A 21,846-nucleotide genomic window follows, 5' to 3' on the forward strand; every position below is an offset into this window, starting at 1 on the left:
AAGAAGGTAAACAAAGGTAAAACTAACTGAAGGTAAGAGGAATGAAATAGGAGGAGGAGTAATGAGGAGAGTTTAGTCTCTGCTGCCATCTAGTGGTGAGACGGTGGTACTGCCGCCCAGGTGGATTAATTACCTGTTAGTTTAATCTACTTTTTACTTTTACTACATTGTGAATCTGGATTTAAATTACTGTCAACTAATGTTTTTCTATGTTTCTCACAGGATAACAACAGAATTCATACACAACTACTGATTTGGTATTAAAATCGAATCGCAAACAGACAACAGGCTTTGTTTGTGTATATTTATCTTGATGAAATTATTTTACATTTTAGTTTGCTTTAGTTAGTAACATTTAACTCTCCTGTTGTCCTCAGGTCAAGAAAGGACAGGAGGAAGGGAGGAAAAAGGGAAGGAAGGAAGGAAAGGAGTAAGGAGGGATGGAGGAGGAAAAGAGGAAGGAGAGAAGGAAGGAAGGAAGGAAGGAAGGAAAGAAGGAAGGAAGGAAGGAAGGAAGGAAGGAAGGAATAGAGTAAGGAGGGATGGAGGAAAAGATGGAGAGAAGGAAGGAAGGAAGGAAGGAAGGAAAGGAGGAAGGGAGGAAAGAAGGAAGGAAGGAAGGAGAGAAGGAAGGAAGGAAGGAAAGGAGGAAGGGAGGAAAGAAGGAAGGAAGGAAAGGAGAAAGGGAGGAAAGAAGGAAGGAAGGAAATGAGGAAGGGAGGAAAGAAGGAAGGAAGGAAGGAAGGAAGGAAGGAAGGAAGGAAGGAAGGAAGGAAGGAAGGAAGGAAGGAAGGAAGGAAGGAGTAAGGAGGGAGGGAGGAAAAGAGGAAGAGAGGAAGGACAGAAGGAAGGAACGAAGGAAAGGAGGGAGGTAGGAAAAGAGGAAGAGAGGAAGGAGAGAAGGAAGGGTGGAAGGAAAGAAGGAAGGAAGGAAGGAAGGAATGAAGGAGGCAGCAAAGAAAGCGGGAAGGAGGGGGAGAACGAAGGAAACATTAGAGAAAGAGGGAGGAAAGAAGGAACAGTCAAAAGAGACGGGGTCAATTTGACCCGGGAGGACGACAGGAGGGTTAAATGAAGGGTATCTTTAGAATATAAAGATTCAACTCTCTTTTAAATAAATCTAGCTATATATATATTATGATGCCTATATGACCCAATGCTCTACTATTATGCTCCATACCTTTTGCACATATGTTTATATATTATTTACAATTATTTGTCTATTTTCATATATTTTTCATCAAATATGGGTTACAGTATTACCATTTTGCATTCATGTACATACAGAGAATTTTCTTTTTCTTATGTTTATTTATATATTCTTATGTTTGCACCTATATGCACACCTGAGAAGCTTTTAGTGGGATTGGCACATCATGTGACTGTCATGTGACCTCATGGCCTTTTGTGTATTTAAGATGGCGATGGTCTAGTTGATTTTTAGTTTAATGAAGAGGAGCGTCACTACTGGTCATAGCTTAATAAATACCTGCATTGGGAGCTGCAGTGTGCTGACTTTTCTCTTGTTTCTTATTTAGTTGTTTTGTCCCGTACCTGCTTTATTCATCTTGTGGGTGGAGGGGTTATTATTTACATGTAGTTTTTGGGTTATATACTGTATACATTGGAGGGATTGCTGTGTAGTAGGGTGTAGTTATTGTCTATCAACATGTGTTTTCTGGCTGACATGTTTATATTCTTTGATTAGCACAACTGGTCTTAAACAATTAGCTGTTAATTAATTAATGCTATTTTTTAGTATTATTTGGTAGTAATATTGTTTATTTACCTTCCATCGGTTGCCACAGCCGTTACACAACACAAAGGTGGTCATGGGCTCATCAGCACTGCGAATTTGCACCTTCAGAGAGAGAGAGAGAGAGAGAGAGAGAGAGAGAGAGAGAGAGAGAGAAAGAGAGAGAGAGGATCAAAAAACACATTATAGTGAAGAAGTGTGTACATGAGTGTGTACATCAGCGTGTGTGTGTGTGTGTGTGTCCGTACTTGTGTGTATGAGCAGTTCTTTCCGTGACACTTGCTGCAGATGAACATGTCCGTCTCCGTTCCTCCGACCCTCGACAGCTGATGCTCTTTGATGGACTCTTTGGTCAGAGTCTCTCTCATCTGCTTCAGCTCTGCACTCGCCATCTCCTACACACACACACACACACACACACACACACACACACACACACACACACACACACACACACACACACACACACACACACACACACACACACACACACACACACACACACACACACACACACACACACACAGACAATGATGACCTTTAACCCTCCTGTTGTCCTCGAGTCAAGGAAGGAAGGGAGGACGAAGGAAGAATGGAAGGGAGGAAGAAGGAAGGAAAGGTGGAAGGAAGGGAGGAAGAAGGAAGGAAAGGAGGGAGGAAGGAAGGAAGAAGGAAACAAAGGAGGGAAGGAAGGAAGGAGGAAGGAAAGAAAGAAGGACAGAGGAAAGAAGGGAGGAATTGAGGAGGAAAAAATGGAAGGAGGGAGGGAAGGAAGGAAGGATAGAAAGGAGGGAGGAAGGAAGGGAGGAAAGGAAAGAAGGAAGGGAGGAAGGAAAGGAAGGAAGGTAAGAGGGAGGGAGGGAGGGAGGGAGGGAGGGAGGGAGGGAGGGAGGGAGGGAGGGAGGGAGGGAGGGAGGGAGAAAGGAAAAGTAAAAGAGGAAAGAAGGACAGAAGGACAGAGCAAAGAATGAAGGGAGGAAGGTAGGGGGAGGAAAGAAAGAGAGAAGGAGGGAGGGAGAGAGGAAGGAAAGGAAGGAAGGGAGGGAGGAAGGAAGGACTGAAGGAAGGAAGGAAGAAAGGGGGATGGAGGAAGGAAATAAGGAAGGAAGGAAGGACAGAAGGAAAGGACAGATGGAAGGGGAAGGAAGGGAGAAAGAAAGGGAGGAAGGTAGGGGGAGGAAAGAAAGAGAGAAGGAGGGAGGGAGGGTGGGAGGAAGGAAAGGAAGGAAGGGAGGGAGGAAGGAAGGACTGAAGGAAGGAAGAAAGGGGGATGGAGGAAGGAAAAAAGGAAGGGAGTAAAGAGAGAGGAAGGAAAGAAAGAGAGAAGGAGGGAGGAAGGACAGACGGAAGGAAGGAAGGGAGGAAGGGAGGAAAGAAGGAGCAGCCAAAACAGACTGGCCCACTGGAGAACTGAGGACTGGACGAACCTCAGAAGTCATGCTGGCGATGCGTTGAGGCAAGATGTTTCCACACAGGACGTTACGCCTCAGGTCGGGATTCTTCTGATCCTTCAGGTTGGAGATGCGACTTCGTAGACGGCTTTTATATTTCATATCTGTAGATTTAAACTCCTGGTAGATCTGTGAGCACGATGGGGAGTCAAGGACCAAAACACACACAACTGACAACCATACAAACTGTGTATAAAGCTACATGAGCTCAGTCAAATGTAACAATACAGAACAAAGAGATGATCTGAATGGAGGATATCAAATTGATTCTGAAGCATGCTTTAATGAAATTAAAGAAATGGACGTAACATCCATGATGTAACATCCATGATGTCAGCCATTGGTTTGTGGACTGCTGCTCGGAGGCCAATAGTATCGGATCTGAGCAGCGCCATCTTGAAAATTTCAGGTGCATGCTGGGAAAAATAAAAACATGGATTCTACTTATATGGGCATCAGGAGGAGCATGAGGCGCCCTCCTGAACCTGTGAACCAATCAACCTGTCAATCACTACGTAGCCACGCCCTAATGCATACCCTGCTTTATCGTCACATATAAAATCAGGGAGGCCAAAATGTCCCAAATGAACATCATACTGCATTGAAGAAGGCTTTAAACTAGCGATTGAGACCATAAACACATTTTGAAAACGTTTACTGAGGTTAGAAATCAAGTGAGAAGTTGGTGAATTCTCCATTGACTTGTATAGAGACGGAAGTCCTTTTGACACCAAAACGGTCGCCCCCTGGTGGCCTTTTGATAGAATGCAGTTTTAAGTTACTTCCGCGTTGGCATCATTTCAGAGGACCGGAGCTCCCCGCCTGGGACATACACACACACACTGGTGGCCCAATGAGCTCATTATGCATCCGAACTAAACTGTGAGATGGACAATAAATGGAGACAACGTCACTATTCGTAGGCTGCATTCAGCTCTGCATCCATTTACATGATCTCTGGTTGGAGTAATCGATTTTATCAGCAGCTCAGTAATGACTAATGGTCAACAAAGTATTTATGAGCTGAAATTTAATTTCAAACCCATTCAACGATCTGATAGCAGAAACATTAAAATACGTAAATGAGGCTCATGTAAAAACACAGTACAGGACGTCTTCCCTTCTCTCTCTTACTAACTACAGACATAAAAACATACTATACATGTGTGCAGACAAAGACAGACTAATTCAATGCATCATTCATTAAAATGAATCAATGCTGTAGCTTCCTGTGTACATTTATGGAGGAGTTTAAATGTCAAATTAAGACAAAAGCAAAGTGAGATACGTATTATTTGAATTTCCTTTTAAAAAATTGACCCCGTCTGTCTTGACTGTTCCTTCTTTCCTCCCTTCCTTTCTTCCGTCTGTCCTCCCTCCCTCCCTCCTTCTCTCTTTCTTTCCTTCCTCTCTCTTTCCTCCCTTCCTCCCTCCTTTTTTCCTTCCCTCCTTCCTTCTTTCCTTTCCTTTCTCTCCTTCCTTCCTCCCTTCCTCTTTCCCCCTCCCTCCCTCCAACCTTTCTCCCTTCCTTCCTTCTCTCCTTTCCTTCCTTCCTCCCTCTTTTCTTTCCTCCCTTCCTTCCTTGACTCGAGGACAACAGGAGGGTTAAATAAAATGCATTATTATTATAAATAGTGTTTTTCCAACTCAAATAGAACTAGAATCACCATCCTGCAGTTGTATTCCTCTGTCAATAAGTCAAGTTGCAGTTTACATTTTTAACTTAGAAATGTAATCAAACATATAAAGTGTATTTTTCCTTGCGTACGTTCAAATGTTTGGCTGATAAATGTGATTCTGATAGAGCATAAAGTTGTAGTCATGACAAAAGACGACAATTCAGATGTGGATGTTGCTGCTAAGAAGCTATAAATCCTAAAACATGGATACTTCACACACATCTTTAATCCAGCAGCTCAGAAGATCTAAACAATCAAGATTAACGTCACTAATTCAGCATCTGAGCAAACGTGAAATATGGTCAAAATCTCCCCTTTAGGTCCTGAGTTCTGCGTTATGATGTCATAGTGAAGCTGACCTCTTAGATATGAAAATGTAATCACTTAACCTTTTATCCTATTAGACATTTGTGTGAAACGTTGTCATAATTAACATATTAATTATTAAGTTATGGCCTAAAAAACGTCAGAGTGACCTTTAACTATTAATTCTTAATCAGTCCATCTTTGAGTCCAGGTGGATAAAATTCAGACATGCTGAAAACATGAAGCAGAGGCATAGAAACCTCTTCATGAAAGCTTTGTGTTTAGTTCTGACGTGTCTCTGCTGCCCTCTGCTGGTCAACATTTAAACTACAATACACCAGTTTTCTGTGTTAATGTGTCAGACTTTATTTGTCATGGATGCAGTTTATTTAAAGCTATTTATTGGTAAAGATAAAAGGCTAAATAATCATAATTTTAACCTTTTTTAACTGTTTTTTTTATTTTATTGAACTGATCATTATTATATTATTAGTAAAATAATTATTACTGTTTATTTTTCTTCCTATTACTTTAAAAAAAAAGTTTATTCTATACTTGTTTTTTTGTTTTTTAAATTTAATTTAATTATATTATTTATTTTAATGATGAATTTATATATATTTGAATGTATGTGTATATGTATGTAAGTGCATGTATGGGTGTACATACTGTATATGTATTTATTGTATATATATTAGTACTTTGGGTGTATTTTGGGAATACCTATTTCTAAATTTTGTGTATACACTCTTAACTTTTATTTTTAATTGTTTTTGGGTTTCTTTGTTTTTTTAATTCCTCCTTATTGCTGAGACTGTTATGGAGGGTGTTATATGTTGTGTTTGTTTCCAATTTCAATTTCACATGGTCCATTAGATCCTCACTACAAGTTAATATGTTTAAATTCTTGTTCCTTCAGTTGGATGTTTGAGCTTCAATGTGCAGAATAATATATAATAATATATTTGTGACACCAGAAGTTGTGTGGAAGACAATCATGGTCCAATATTCATCTTACACAAGTGTGATGTGGAAACCTGAAGCCTCCAGTACACAAACACTGAGGATGGACTTTACAGTGAAAATCCAGCAGTTAAACATTAAAAAGACATATTTACACATATATAGGTTCTCGATTTCTAAATGAGGCAGTTTAAGGATTTTAACAAGCTAATTATAGTTTCTGTTTTTCATATGAGACGCTCATTATTGTCTCAACAGAGTGTTTTTATGTCTTAAGGAGGATTTTTTTAAGTTAGTCTACAGGAAAGAGTTTACTGTCTGTATGGAAATATCATTATTGTTCGTGTGAGTGTGTGTGTGTGTGTGTGTGTGTGTGTGTGTGTGGTTAAAGTTACTGTGTGAAGTGTTGATGACATGAAAGGATATGATCCTCGATTTGTGCTGCAAGGTGATCACAGTCCACTCCAATGGTCTTGTGATCATCTGGAACACACACACACACACACACACACACACACACACACACACACACACACACACACACACACACACACACACACACACACACACACACACACACACACACACACACACACACACACACACACACACACACACACACACAAGATATTAATAACTTCTATTAAAATACAGATGAACCACACCATCATGAAACTGCTCCATCTTGAAAAGTGGTGACTAAATAATAAAATTAGTTTATACACATTTTTAACTCAAACCAGAAGCTTGAATGAAAAGTTCAGCCTTTTGGGAAAAATGTTTATTTTACTTTCCTTAGAATTAGATGAAAAGACTGATTCCTCTCTCATGTTTGTCTGGTAGCCAGTTAGCTTAGCTTAGCATAAAAACTGGAAACATCTGATAAAAATATAAATATAAAAACCTTTATGTAAAAATTGTTATTAAATGTTTTATTTGCTTTCATTCACTAACTGGAGAATAGGTGTTAAAAACTGTTTATTAAGAAAGTAAAAATCTCACCGTCAGTCTGCAGCGCCGCCACCAGCAGCTGTCGACATTTGTTCCTGACGCTGTCGGTGGTGACGGGGGCGGGGGGGAAGGAGGTGACCATAGAGGGGAGGCTGTGGGTGCTGGGTGAGGTCGGGGTGATGGGAGGATCCACAGACCCCTGACTGCTGAGGAAGAGGAGAAGGGATGAAGAAGAGAGTGAAGAAGAGAGACGAGATGTTAGGTTTGAAGTATAGACCGAACCACAGATATATCAGTCAATATGTTTTTAATGTTATATAAGCAGCGTTTTCTGTATTCAAGTTTAATATATACATGTTGTTTTTGTTTTTTAATATATTTTATTGTTTTCATTTCATCCACCCATAGGTACACAAGTTAATGTATATATATATATAATTATAATTATTGTATAGAATGACATCAGTGCACAGAAACTACGACGGACTATTAGGGCCAGGCAAAAAAAAAAAAAAAAAAGCCAGGCAAAAAAAAAAAATCATAAAAAGTCCAGGAAAATAAAAACAAATAGGCAAAAAAAAAAAAAAAACAGGCAAAAGTTTTTTTTTCTAAAAAGTTCAAAAAAATTCCAGGACAAGAAAAAAAAAAGGCCAGGTAAAAAAAAAAAAAAGTCCGGCACAAGAAAAAATAAACAGGCATTGATACATTTATCAGTTACGAATACAGTAGCACCACTTCAGAAAATCACCTTCACACTCCAAAGACGTTCACACTCCAGTCGCTCTACTAACTTGTTTTTTTCTTGTGCTGGACTTTTTCTTTTTTTTTTTTGCCTGGCTTTTTCTACTTTTTTTGTCTGGCCCTAATAATCCGTCATACAGAAACAGTACATCACCACTGAGAATTTAATACATTTAACTATTAAACTGTAAAATACCTCCGTTACATATCTTAGTGTTTGATATCCATAATTGAGGGATTGTAGAAAAAAACCTCATAACTCAATAAAAAAATGTAATAATGTTATTACAATATTGGGATTATTATTACATTAGTAGGTTCTGCAATAATAAGGTTAACCCAATGATGTAATAACTTCCTGTTAATGTAATAATTTATTACATCATTGCTACAGAGATTGTTACATTATTGGGAAATGCTCTTTATGACATCATCAGATTCCATTTGTTATTGAGTTATGAGGGGTTTGTATTACAATATTAGGAGTTATGACATCATCAGATTCCATTTGTTATTGAGTTATGAGGGGTTTGTATTACATTATTAGGAGTTATGACATCATCAGATTCCATTTGTCTACAGGGATCATTGCAAAAAAAGTGTGTTTATGTTTATATTCTGTACATAACATTATCTGCCAATATATGGATATTTGATCATTTTTGCTCCTTAATATCTATCCAGTATCAGTCAGTTTGAATTAAGAGAAACATGACAAATACCATTTAACCCTCCTGTTGTCCTCGAGTCAAGGAAGGGAGGAAGAAAGGGGCGGAAGAAGGAAGGAAAGGAGGAAGAAGGAAGGAAAGGAGGGATGGAGGGAAGGAGGGAGGAAAAGAAAAAAGGAAAGGTGGCAGGAAAGGAAGGAAGGAAGGATGGAGGAAATAAGGAAGAGAAGGAAGGTAGGAGGGAGGAAGGAGGGAGGGAGGAAAGAAGGAAGGAGGGAGGGAGGGAGAAAGGAAAAGAAGAAGGAAGGAAAGAAGGACGGATGAAAGAAGGTGGGGGGAGGAAAGAAAGGGAGAAAGAGGGAGGGAGGAAAGGAAAGAAGGAAGGAGGGAAGGAGGAAGGACAGACGGAAGGAAGGAAGGGAGGAAAGAAGGAACAGTCAAAACAGACGGGGTCAATTTGACCCGGGAGGACGACACAAAGGTTAAATGATCTTCCCTGTTTATTAAAGACACTCTTGAATCTAAAAAATAACTTTCTCTTCATGTGAATCAGCTGTTTTTTTACGATGACCTCATCCTGCAGCAGTGGGTGCAAATAAAAGTGACATCATCACAGTGCGACAGACCTTTTCTCACTGCTGCAGGAGTCCTTGGAGGTAGACGATGACCTCACAGGAGAGCCCCCCTCCTCCTTCTTCTTCTTCTCTTTCTCCTCCGCCTTCCCTTCTGAACCGTCTGAAACCAAAACACACATTCATACGTTTTTACATTTACAGTCAAACTAGTGGAAGAAGATTGATCTTTATGAGAAAAAAAAGTGTCGACCTGATGCTGTAACTCTGTTTAAAAATCACTTAATAGCATTCAGCATCCAAATACTGATGATGATGATGATGATGATGATGATGAGCTCTGAACACTAACTACTTCTTTATTTTGATTTTTCCTTCAATTTGCATCACATTTTCAATCAATAGATCAATTTAATATACATAATGTTCCTTATTTATTGATGTTAATCCATAATATCCAGCAGTTTCACCTTCATCATATCACAAGCACATCATCATCATATTGTGTCATGAAAGTGCAGAAAGGATAATACGTTTTTTGTATTGTAGCCTACTGATGCAAAAGTTAAAATTAGTCACACTAACAATGAATAAATCACATTTTTTTAAGTGTGATGTGATTTGAAATACATCTTAAAGTTCATAAAGTAACTTTCTTTGCATTCATTTGATTCCCAATTAAGATACACTGCTAAGAACTGCTTTACATTGTTAGTATTGACTTAAAAACAGCTGTGAAATGCAAAATAATGCAATTTTAAACATGCAATTAATTGTTTGACAGCCCTATTTAATATACATAATGTTCCTCATTAATTCATGCTAATCCATATAATCCAGCATATTGTGTCATGAAAGTGCAGAAAGGATAATAAACTGATTTATTGACAAAAAATGCATTGATAACAATTTTTGTAATAAACCTTTAACTTGTCATTTATGAAGCAACAACCCCAAACATTTTCACACTGCAAATAATAAACCAGCATAACTTTAACGAGACTAAATGTCCTCAGTCTTATAGTCAAAGGCAGTAAAACTGGTCCTCACAAAGATACAAGTGCAATACACACACACACACACACACACACACACACACACACACACACACACACACACACACACACACACACACACACACACACACACACACACACACACACACACACACACACACACACACACACACAATACACACACACACCTACCCAGTAGTTTCTTCCAGGACTTGATGAGAGCTTTGGCCAGAGTCTGAACTTCATCTTCTGAGCTTTGTTTCCTCACAGCGTTCACAGACATTCCCACTCTGGTGGACTGAAGAGAGAGAGAGAGAGAGAGAGAGAAATGAGGTTTATCTGCTTTATGAGTAACCATGGTAAAGCATCTAAACTCTTACATATCACCCCTCCCCATATATTACATATTACATTATTATACATATTATATATCTGCCCCCCGCCACCATAATTCAGGCCACACAAAAAACAACAATAAGAGAAATCAACTTAAACCCAAACAGTATCAATAAAACTAGAAAATACAATATACCTAACCAAATATGAAGATAAAAAAAGGTGAAATGACTTTACTACCATAGGTTATATAGACTATGGCATGAGTAGGCAACGTTAATAACTTATATTACAATGTTAGAAAGGTTTGCCTTGTTTTTGCTGTTGTTGTTCTGCATGTTATTAGTTCTGGTGTAGTATTAGTTATTTAAACATTAACATTTCAATCAGAATGTATTTATAACAAGAACTACTAGGGATGGGCAATATGGACAAAATCAAATATCACAACATTTTAAACCAAATACCGCGATATTGATATTGCAACAATATTGTAGAGATGACTGTCGATGGTTTCACAAAATATTTACACAATGAAATCAGCTAGTATAGTCTGGTAAGTTCTGGAAATTATATATTTTACTGTAAATCAGCCTTTAAAACCAGGAAAAGAAACACTGATGACATATTGCGATATCCAAAAGCTATGACGCTAAAGCGATGACGTTGTTTGCCAGATAAGTGGATCGGATTGGTCTGTCAACTTATTCTCGCTTGCTATATTCATATATTATTCTCTCTCTCTCTCTCTCTCGCTCTCTCTCTCTTTCTCTATCTCTCTCTCTCTCTCTCTCTCTCTCTCGTTTTGTCGCAATTCACCGCCAGAGTGTCTAGTCCCTTCCCAGGTGACCGCTTCTTTTTTTTTTTCCTATTACAAGTATTTAAAAAAACTTGCTCCTCAGCAGATTGAGTGTGTTATTTTAAGTGTAATGAGATTTATTTTGACTAGAAGATTTTAAGTTTCTGCAGTGTTTTTTTGTAATGCACATGATTGTCACGACATTGTTCTATTTATTAATTATTACTCTGTATATTTTTTGCAACCAATCAAACCAATCACAGCCCTTCCGGTCTGCGTTGCCTTGACGCATAGTTACATCTGTGGGGAGGTGCACGTCAGGGGAGGCGTAGGGGTTCACAGCGAAGCAGAGAGCTCTGCGTAGGTACGCCATCGGCTTGACGTTGACCCAACGTAGAAGCATAAATCAGCCTTTAAAGTGGAGTTTTTCCTTGCTGCTGTCACTAAGTGCTGCTCATGTGTGAATGTTGAGTCTCTTTAGATTAAATTAAAGAGTTCAGTCTAGACCTGCTCTATGTGTTAAGTGCCTTTTATTATGTTTAAAGTACTGTTGTTGTTATATATTGCTTATACATCACTGTTAACCCTGTTTAAAATATTCCCACGTACTAAAGAAGCACTGTTGGGGGAATAAAAGGTGCATAATTATCTCACATCTATCTATATCCTGTTTTCATAACACCTGTAAACTAGTTAGAGTCTAAAGCAGAAACACTCATTAGTACTTTAAACTACAGCAGAGAAATCCTACTGTAACTGACATGTAGACACAGTAACACAAACATGGGATATAAAAGATAAAGCATACAAAGGCATAGCCTGCATAGTATGTTAGCTTGGATATGGGTTTGTATTTGGTAAACTGTTGGCATGGAAACACTGACGACATATTGGATCATGGCTCAAACATTTCAAGATGACGACTACAAGAAGTTTGTGTGGTTTAGAAGCTTCTTTAACCTTCATGTCGTCCTCCCGGGTCAAATTGACCCCGTCTGTTTTGACTGTTCCTTCTTTCCTTCCTTCCTCCCATCCTTCCTTCTGTCCTTCCTCCCTCCTTCCTTCTCTTTCTTTCCTCCCCGCTACCTTCCTTCTTTCCTCTGTCCTTCTTTCCTTCCTTCCTCCCTTCCTCTTTTCCTTTCCTCCCTCCTCCCTCATTTCCTTCCTTCCTCCCTTCCCTCCTTTCCTTCCTTCTTCTTTCCTTCCTCCCTCCTTTCCTTCTTCCCTTTCTCCCTCCCTCCTACCTTCCTTCCTTTCTTTCCTTCCTCCCTTCTTTCCTTTCCTCCCTTCCTTCCTCCCTCGTTTCCTTCCTTCCTCCCTTCCCTCCTTTCCTTCCTTCTTCCTCCTTTCCTTCTTCCTCCCTTCCTTCCTTCTTCCTCCTTTCCTTCCTTCTTCCTTCCTTCCTTCCTTGACTCAAGGACAACAGGAGGGTTAAATATTAATAAATGTTTTTGCATCAAATGAAAGAAAGTCTTAATCACCGTGCAGAGGTTACGCTCTATAGGCTTCCTGTATGTTGGTGCATTACTTTAAACAGACTGAGATGTATGAGAGCTAAAAGCAGCAGCATCAGGGTGCAGTTATCAACCTGCAGAGTCTCCAGAGACATCTTGATGTTCTTCAACTCCCTCAGCAGGTCGAGAGCGCCGTCCTGTAAAAAGACAAAGAGAACATTCACATTATCTTCTTAAAAAGGAAATATGAGGATGATCCCTGAAAGGGGAGTTCCGGTCCTCTGAAATGAGGCCAACGCGGAAGTAACTTAAAACTGCATTCTATCAAAAGGCCACCAGGGGGCGACCGTTTTGGTGTCAAAAGGACTTCCGTCTCTATACAAGTCAATGGAGAATTCACCAACTTCTCACTTGATTTCTAACCTCAGTAAACGTTTTCAAAATGTGTTTATGGTCTCAATCGCTAGTTTAAAGCCTTCTTCAATGCAGTATGATGTTCATTTGGGACATTTTGGCCTCCCTGATTTTATATGTGACGATAAAGCAGGGTATGCATTAGGGCGTGGCTACGTGGTGATTGACAGGTTGATTGGTTCACAGGTTCAGGAGGGCGCCTCATGCTCCTCCTGATGCCCATATCCGATACTATTGGCTTCCGAGCAGCAGTCCACAAACCAATGGGTGACATGCAACCCACAACATTACAACATGACAAACTAATGGAGGTGCAGCATCTTCTAGCTAGGCTACAGATAATCTGACAATCTACACAATACAGCTATGCAAACACAGCTAAAGCCCTCTATTCGTCTTGTGTTGAGCTGACAGATGTGTTGAAAGAAACACAGTAAAACTAAAGGTTTCCAAGTTCAAAATAAACCCACAGACAAGAAACATACTGTAACACAGTTAGTAGAGTCCTGTGGTCCAATCCAGCATAGATGTTTTATAGAATGGCAGATGTCCAGTAAGGGTTTAATGGATGGTAAGATTCAAGTGTTTATAACGCATCTGTGCCAGAAAGGAGCAACCAACTCTATCATACAGAATGAAACAGTCATGGTGAGTGTTATAGGAAACTCCTGCAATGAAGATATACAACCATACTGTCATCTAAGACTGACAGAAAAGACTTCCTCAACTATCCTCTGTCTGCAAATAAAAGGGGGGAAGCTGGATCTGTTTTTTATAGTCAAGAAGGCATTTTATATTGCCAAGAATGAAGGGACCAAGTGCAGCTCTCTTACTGTTATACAATATAATCTCACTGCTTCCTGTTAAGTATTTAATTTGTCAGTGAGGATAAAGACACACATGTCCATACGGGCAAATTAAAACTAAACCAACGGCTCTTTTGCAGCAGCTGGAAAAGGTTTATAAGAAATGAAATGAAAAATTCCTTCATAATGCCACTAAGAGTGAGGATGCACAAGAGTCAAAGAGACGAAACAAAAGGACGAAGGAGGATAGGAACATTGCAGCACAGAGACAAGAAGACATGCACAGATGATAAAAAGACTAAAAGATGAACGACAGAAAGTAGATCCGGCTTTAGAGACGAGGTCCGATGAATGAGGTGCAACAGAAAAGTGTGTGTGTGTGTTAAAGGAACTCCATAAGCTTTCTTTACAGCCATAAAAGGATGCAGACCTTTAATTAACTCTTGCCAGATCGACAAAGTGCAAGTCACAGTCTGTCACGCTGGCTAAAATCCTGCAGCAGGAACCAGACGTAAAGTAGCCACGTTGTCATTAATTCATCATGCAATGCTCCTGTGCAACATCGACCAGCACTCACACTGTATATTTTAATCATTAAAAAGGTTACGTGATGATTCATTTGAGCTGAATCGGAGTGTTTTGGTCAAAGTGTGTCACTCCAAGGCTCAGTGTGCAGATTATAAAAGCACAACAGCCAAAATGAAACTAAATACTTCTTTATTTAATGGAAACAATGCAGAGTTTTCATCTCAACACATCTCTGCTTGCTCATATTACAACAAGGATCAATGCTGTAAGATATAATGACAACACAGAGAAGTGCAACTAAACCCGATTTACATTAAACATGAGAAGAAACAGGTGCTGACTGAATTGATGACTCATCATGTTTATCATTATACACATCGTTCAGGTTGATTTTAAACAACGTTGTGTTTTTAACAGTGTAATGCAGAGATCTGTCCCTGATGATTAACGGTGCTGAATGTGTGAAACTCGATCAATGATCCAAACACGTGGCTTTAATTTGAAATGTCGGGAAGATTAATGGAAGAATTTAGAAAAACATCAGACTCTGACTGTGATGATCTGGCTTTAATATTAATATGATGAAGCTCAGTTTGAACAGTTGGGCAAACAGGCTTATATTATTATAAACCTAAATCCAATGTTCTGAAACTTAAAGGACAAGTGTGTTGGGTTTAGTGGAAGAAGTGAAGTTGCAAATGAATATCTTACTCCTAGCAGAACATAGTACTAAAGAGAATGTAAGGAAGCTGCAAAACTTGTGAGGTTCTCTCTAGATTCAGTGTTTGGTTTGTCCCTTCTGGGCCACTGTAGAAACATAGTGGTGAAACATGGCGGCCTTTGTAGAAGAAGAACAGCTCCTTATGTAGATATAAAGGTCTTAAACCTGATTTATGCTTCTGCGTCGGTGTCGTTCCAACGCCGTCGTTGACCTTTCGAAGTTCTGCATCGAAGGAACGCGTTGCTCTGCAATTCACCGCCATGCCACTAGGGGGTGTTACTGTGTGTGTGTGGTGTCCGTATCCTTGTTTATCTTCCGGTCACAGTAGACGATGGCGACCGAGGTAGAGCGGGTGTGTTTGGAGTTGGAGCTCATCGATATTGAAGAACAAATGATTTTATTGTAAATGTTGAGGCGCAGGCGACAGAAAAGACGTTTGCGGAGGCGGTCTGTAGAAAAAAAAACGGAAAAAGTAACGGCCGGAGGAACTGACTTTTTGAGCGGACCAATCACAGCCCTTGCGGTCCGCGTTGCCGTGACGCGTAGCTAGGATTTTTTGGAGGTGCACGTCAGGCTATGGCGTAGGGGTCCGCATACACGTAGCTACGCAGTCAACATGACGCAGAAGTATAAATCAAGCTTTATTCTAAAAAGGTAACAAAAAGGTGATTTTACACTAATTAAAAAACATACTTATGAATATTATATAACATTTCTGTCATGTCCGCTCTGCTAGTTGCCACTAAATTATACAGACTGCACCTTTAACTTCAGCTTTAATAGTTAGATTACAGAGTATGTTAGAGTCATGTTGTGTCTTTTCTTCCCAGAAGCTACGTTAGATCTGTTTGTTTTTGGTTTGTTTGTCTGTTTTAAGGTTTTTTTTCCCCACAATAAATTTAAAATATTAAATAAAACTATTAAATGTTGACCAGTTTTTAAATGTCATTGTAAAAACTTTGCACATTAACATCAACACATGCACCAATGTTGAGAAATGTCTGCAGAGTTGATGTGTTGACACATAACCAGGATTTATGATGAGAATTAAAAAACATTATAATTCAACATTTATTTGATGTTTTCAATGAATTATTTTCCTGCAGCTCAGTTTGGATGCAGCATTAGTTTACTTTTCATATTTATGGGCAATATGAACGTACTTGTTTGTTTGTTTTTAGCATGAATTTTAAGTGTCATTGTAAAAACTTTGCACATATTTAATTAAACATAATGTTTCAGCTAATGAGGAGAAATATCCAAAAGGTTTCTCTTGTTATTAAATATATATTCAATAAGTTTACCATGTTGTTTATTTAATGCATGTATTTACTGATCTTTAATCTCCTTTATTATAATTAAACTATTAAAAACAAATAGCTCGTGCTCCATTAACCAAATTTAAACATGTATGACAACTATTACATTTTAACTTTCTAAATATAAACAGCATATAAAATGGAATAACCTCTGCAGTAACACTTATAATAATAATAATAATAAACTCTGAGCTCATAGTTGACACGATGATTGATTCAAGGTGCGGGTGATTTAATTGGCAGCTTTTTAGACCAATCAGCGCTCTGCTTTATATCCAAACTATATCTTAAATTAAATTAAAAAAACAACAAAGTGTAAAGATGAGCTGCAGTGTTGTTATGGAGCACATAAACGAGGCAGCACAGTTTAAACCCAGCTCCACTGTGTTTCCAGAATTTTCCCTCTCTCAGCAGTTAAAGGTAAAGCTCATCACCTGATCGCGTGTTTTTGTGCGGATGCAGCAACTGTGTGCGCGCGCGTGTGTATATGTGTGTGTGTGTGTGTGTCTCTCTCTCTCTCTCTCTCTCTGTATGTGTGTGTATGTGCATGTGTGTGTGTGTGTTTTGGGTTTTTTAGGACTCACCGTGTTCTTCTTGTGCACCATTTTATCCAGCTTTTTAGCGATGCGCTCCACTTCTTGGTTTTTAGCCATGTTTGAATCAGATTTCTCTCCGTCAGATCTCCTCCTCTGCTGCAGACACAACCTCCATTGATATGCAGGGAAACTCTCTCTCCTCTCCTCTACTCTCTCTGTCTCTCTCTTCCTCTCTCTTTACGCAGTCTGTCTCCTTCTCTCCCAGCTGCTGCCTGACTCTCGTTTGTTGTTATGTGGCACAGATGCATGCTGGGAGATGGAGTTCCTTTTTTTTTTTTTTTTTTTAGCTCAGTCCAAATTCAACCTGGAAGCAACTTTATCCAAACTTTTTAACCCTTTACATACTGTTCACATTCTGACTCATAATTAGTCTCACAGTCATAAATTCACCATCAGTCATTAATTAATGATCCAGGAGAGAATATGATGAATACAATAACATGTTTTAATGCTGGTTTTTAATTCTTTTTAAAAATAAACAGGTTAAATTTGTACATTTGCATATATATATAAATGTGTATCAGCTGCACAACAAACACTAAAAAAACAATTTTTGTATGTATAATATATTAATATTCATATATACTCATAATTAGTCTCTGCACCAATTCACATGCATTAATTCCCCATCAGTCATTAATAAATATTTGATTATTCTTGCAGAAAAAATAAATTTACAATCATTATTTAATGATCCAGGAGAACATTTTATAGAATATGAAGAATATAAATGTTTGAATGCTGATTTTTACTTATTTTTTTAAACTAAACAGGTCAAATTTGCACATTTGCATATATAAAAATGTGTATCAGCTGCACAAACACACACAAAAAACAATTTTATATCCATTTTTGTATATTTATATTCGTGTATATACTCATAATTACTCTCTACTGCAGCCGGAGGATAATACAATATATAATATATTATAATCTGACCACTTGTCCTGTTAAAATACATTTTAGACTTGCTCTTAAATCTGTTGAAATACCTTCAATAAGTAAAATGTTCTTATTATCAATATAAATGATGAGCAGAACTGTTAAAATCTGCTTTTAACCCTTTATATACTGTTCATATTCTGACTCATAATTAGCCTCTACACCAATTCACATTCATAAATTCTCCCATTAGTCATTAATAAATGTTTGATTGTGGATAAAAACTCATTCACAATCATTATTTTATGGTCCAGGAGAACAATATTATAGAATATGATCAATACAACATGTTTTAATGCTGATTTTTTAATTTTGTTTAATAAACACAGGTCAAATCTTTACATTTGCATGCATAAAAAATGTTTATCAGCTGCACAACATTTTTAAATTGATGCATTTTATTTCCATTTTTGTATATTTGGGATCACATTAGGAAAAGTCAAGCTAAAATAAATATGTATAAGATGTTTTTACAGCTCTGAAATATAAAAATGGGTCAAATTTGGGGGTTAAAAGTTAAGAAGACTCAGTTTTTCCACTTCTAACTATCTTAATATCCTCTACAGGTGGATATATTAGGAGTTAATGTTTTGGGGGGCTTGAAAGTCCTTGTATCTATGTAACGTGCTTCATCTTGTTGGGATTTCATGTTTTTCAGAAAGAAGAACATCTGACTGGCTGGTTTAGCCCTCGAGTGATTTTCCATCTGAGAAACAAACCGATGAATCAAACCAGATGAAGCCGAAGCTGTGATCCAGATTTCTGTTCCCATGTCAATAACTGGGTTCCTCTCCTTCTGTAAGAACCTGATTAAACCTTCCTGCCGGGTCAAACTGACCCCGTCTGTTTTAACTGTTCCTTCTTTCCTTCCTTCCTTCCTTCCTTCCTTCCCTTTCTTCTGTCTGTCCTTCCTCCCTCCTTCTCTCTTTCTTTCCTTCCTCTCTCTTTCCTCCCTTCCTTATTTCCTTCCCTCCTTCCTTCCTTTCCTTCCTCCTCCTCTCTTTCTTTCCTCCCTTCCTCTTTTCCTTTCTCCCTCCCTCCCTCCCTCCCTCCCTCCCTCCCTCCCTCCCTCCCTCCCTCCCTCCCTCCCTCCTACCTTCCTTCCTTCTTTCCTCTGTCCTCCCTCCCTCCCTCCTACCTTCCTTCCTTCTTTCCTCCGTCCTTCCTTCCTCCCTCCCTCCTTTCCTTCCTCCCTCCCTCCTTTCCTTCCTCCCTTCCTTCTTTTCTTTCCTCCCTTCCTTCCTTCTTCCTCCCTTCCTTCCTTCTTCCTCCCTCCTTTCCTTCCTTCTTCCTTCCTTCTTTCCTCCATCCTTCTTTTCTTTCCTGCCTTCCTTCCTCCCTCCTTTCCTACCTCCCTCCTGCCTTCCTTTCTCCCTCCTTTCCTTCCTTCCTTCCTCCCTCCCTCCTTTCCTTCCTTCTTCCTTCCTTCCTTTCCTTCTTCCTCCATTCCTCCTTTCCCTTCCTTCTTCCTCCCTTTCCATCCTTTCTTCCTTGACTCGAGGACAACAGGAGGGTTAAACTCATGTGTCTACTAAATCTTCACAAAAGTCAAAGAAAAAAGTCTCAAAATCCTCCAGAAACAGTATTTTTTTCACTTTATATGGAAACACATCTTTTTCTCATCTTTTATTGCACTCTCTCTCTCTCTTTTTATTTTGGATGCATCTGTTTTATGTTTTATCTTCTGCCTCGTTCATTTCATACTTCGGGTCTGAAGAAGCTATTTTATTTCAGCTTTTTTCTTTATAGTTTGAATTGACAATAAAACCATTATATCCACATCCAGCCTCCACTGAACCAACACAAAGCTCCCTATTGTTGTTGTTTATTAGCAGTAAGAGACAACATTACATCATCATTACTATTTAATCCTCCTGTTGTCCTCGAGTCAAGGGAGGAAAGGTGGGATGGAAGGGAGGAAGAAGGCAGAAAGGATGGAAGGAAGGAGGGAAAGAAGGAAGGAATGAAAAAGGAAGGAAGGAAGGAAAGGAGGGAGGAAGGAAAAAGGAAGGAAAGGAGGGAGGAAGGAAGGAAAGGAGGGAGGGAGGGAGGAAGGAAGGAAGGAAAGGAGGGAGGAAGGAAAAAGGAAGGAAAGGAGGGAGGAAAGAAAAAGGAAGGAGGGAAGGAAGGAAAGGAGGGAGGAAAGAAAAAGGAAGGAGGAAGGAAGGAAAGTAAGGAGGGGGGAGAAAGGAAGGAAAGGAGGGAGGAAGGAAGGAAAGGAGGGAGGGAGGAAGGAAAGGAGGGAAGGAAGGAAGGAAGGAAGAAAGGGAGGAAGAAGGAAGAAGGGAAGGAAGGAAGGAGGGAGGAGGGAAGGGCGGAAAGGAAAGAAAGAAGTAAGGAAGGGAGGAAAGAGAGAGGAAGGAAGGAATTTTATTTGTTTATTTCTTTCATCTTTTAATCTCTTTCTTAATCTAGTGTTAGTCCAGCTTTTATTAAACTTTATCTTCTATTTTACTTCTCTTTTTGTTTTGTTTTTATCTATTTTTACCTAATTTTTTTACTCTAACATTTAATAAACATTTTCTCTTATTCTTTCTTATTTTACTTATTTATTTAATTATTTTTTTTATCTATTTAATCATTTATTTAAACTTATTTTAATTAAATCTTTAAGCATTTTTATTTTATTTTGCGTGCGTTGGTCTCCAGTTTTCTCTTTTTTTAAAAATGTGTATTATTATTTATTTATTTTTTATTTTGTCACTTATTCTGTGTTATTATCAGCTTGTCAATCATCTAACTATAAAGAACTTTGAATTTAAGTCTGTATGAAAGCTGCTATATTAATAAAATAAAAGACCTTCAACAGCCTGCATGCACTTACTGTGTCCCGCCACTAGATGTCACTGTTGCTATATCAGTATAAGTGCTGATGGCTGTGTGTGTGTGTGTGTGTGTGTGTGTGTGTGTGTGTGTGTGTGTGTGTGTGTGTGTGTGTGTGTGTGTGTGTGTATTTAAGGGTCTTTATTAGGTGTGTGTAATGAGAACCATCCTAATAAACACACATGCCCAGTCCTCTCTCTCTCTCTCTCTCTCTCCTCTCTCTCTCTCTCTCTCTCTCTCCTCTCTCTCTCTCTCTCTCTCTCTCTCTCTCTCCTCTCTCTCTCTGTCTCTTTCTCTCTCTCTCTGTCTCTCTCTCTCTCTCTCTCTCTCTCTCTCTCTCTCCCCCCCCTCTCTCCCTCTCTCTGTCTCTCTCTCTCTCTCTCTCTCTCTCTCTCTCTCTCTCTCTCTAATCGTCCCCATCAAGCATTTAATTAGAAGTACATCATAACAAATATTAATGCAGCATGTCCGTCCTGGAAGTCTCCCTCACTCTCCTTCTTCTCTAGGCGGATCATTTGTGCCATGAGGTGAATAAATGAAGCGTATACCAGAGGACAGTTATTCTACTCACACATTCATCAGGTTGAAGCTCTGCTGTGTGTGTTATCGTCTTCTAATCAGCAACAACTCTGCAACTGGTTTATCTTTTATTTAACACTTACATACTGTTCAGGGGCAAATTAGACCCATTTTTATCATTAAAATGATTAAGTTGCAGTGCTTTATGACTTCTATTAGAAATCTACTCCATATATATCCACCTTTAAAGGATATGAAGATAGTTAGAAGTGGGAAAAAACTGAGTCTTTTTCACTTTTAACCCTCAAATTTGAGAAAAGAAGGACGGAGGAAAGAAGGAAGGAAAGTAGGAGGGAGGAGGGGAGGAAATAAGGAAAGAGGGAGGGAGGGAGAAAGGAAAAGAGGAAGGAATGAAAGAAGGAAGGGAGGAAAGAAAGAGAGGAGGAGGAAGGAAAGGAAAGGAAGGAAGGAGGGAGGGAGGACAGA

General features: G+C 38.9%; 1 protein-coding gene across 1 annotated transcript in view; it reads right to left on the reverse strand.

Annotated features, from left to right (window-relative positions):
- tcea2 (transcription elongation factor A (SII), 2) overlaps positions 1–17,288 on the reverse strand; it is a 23,954-nt gene extending 6,666 nt beyond the window's left edge. Inside the window, exons 1-9 of the mRNA XM_062427520.1 lie at positions 17,065–17,288; positions 12,827–12,889; positions 10,296–10,401; positions 9,142–9,250; positions 7,158–7,312; positions 6,582–6,638; positions 3,184–3,338; positions 2,005–2,151; positions 1,790–1,861 (exon numbers count right to left, since the gene is read on the reverse strand). Of these exons, the coding sequence (XP_062283504.1) occupies positions 1,790–1,861; positions 2,005–2,151; positions 3,184–3,338; positions 6,582–6,638; positions 7,158–7,312; positions 9,142–9,250; positions 10,296–10,401; positions 12,827–12,889; positions 17,065–17,133 (933 nt within the window). The 5' untranslated portion in view covers positions 17,134–17,288. The remainder of the gene's footprint in view (positions 1–1,789; positions 1,862–2,004; positions 2,152–3,183; positions 3,339–6,581; positions 6,639–7,157; positions 7,313–9,141; positions 9,251–10,295; positions 10,402–12,826; positions 12,890–17,064) is intronic.
- Positions 17,289–21,846: the final 4,558 nt, after the last annotated feature.

Source organism: Scomber scombrus, chromosome 10 (assembly GCF_963691925.1).
Source record: "Scomber scombrus chromosome 10, fScoSco1.1, whole genome shotgun sequence".
Lineage (NCBI taxonomy): Eukaryota > Metazoa > Chordata > Actinopteri > Scombriformes > Scombridae > Scomber > Scomber scombrus.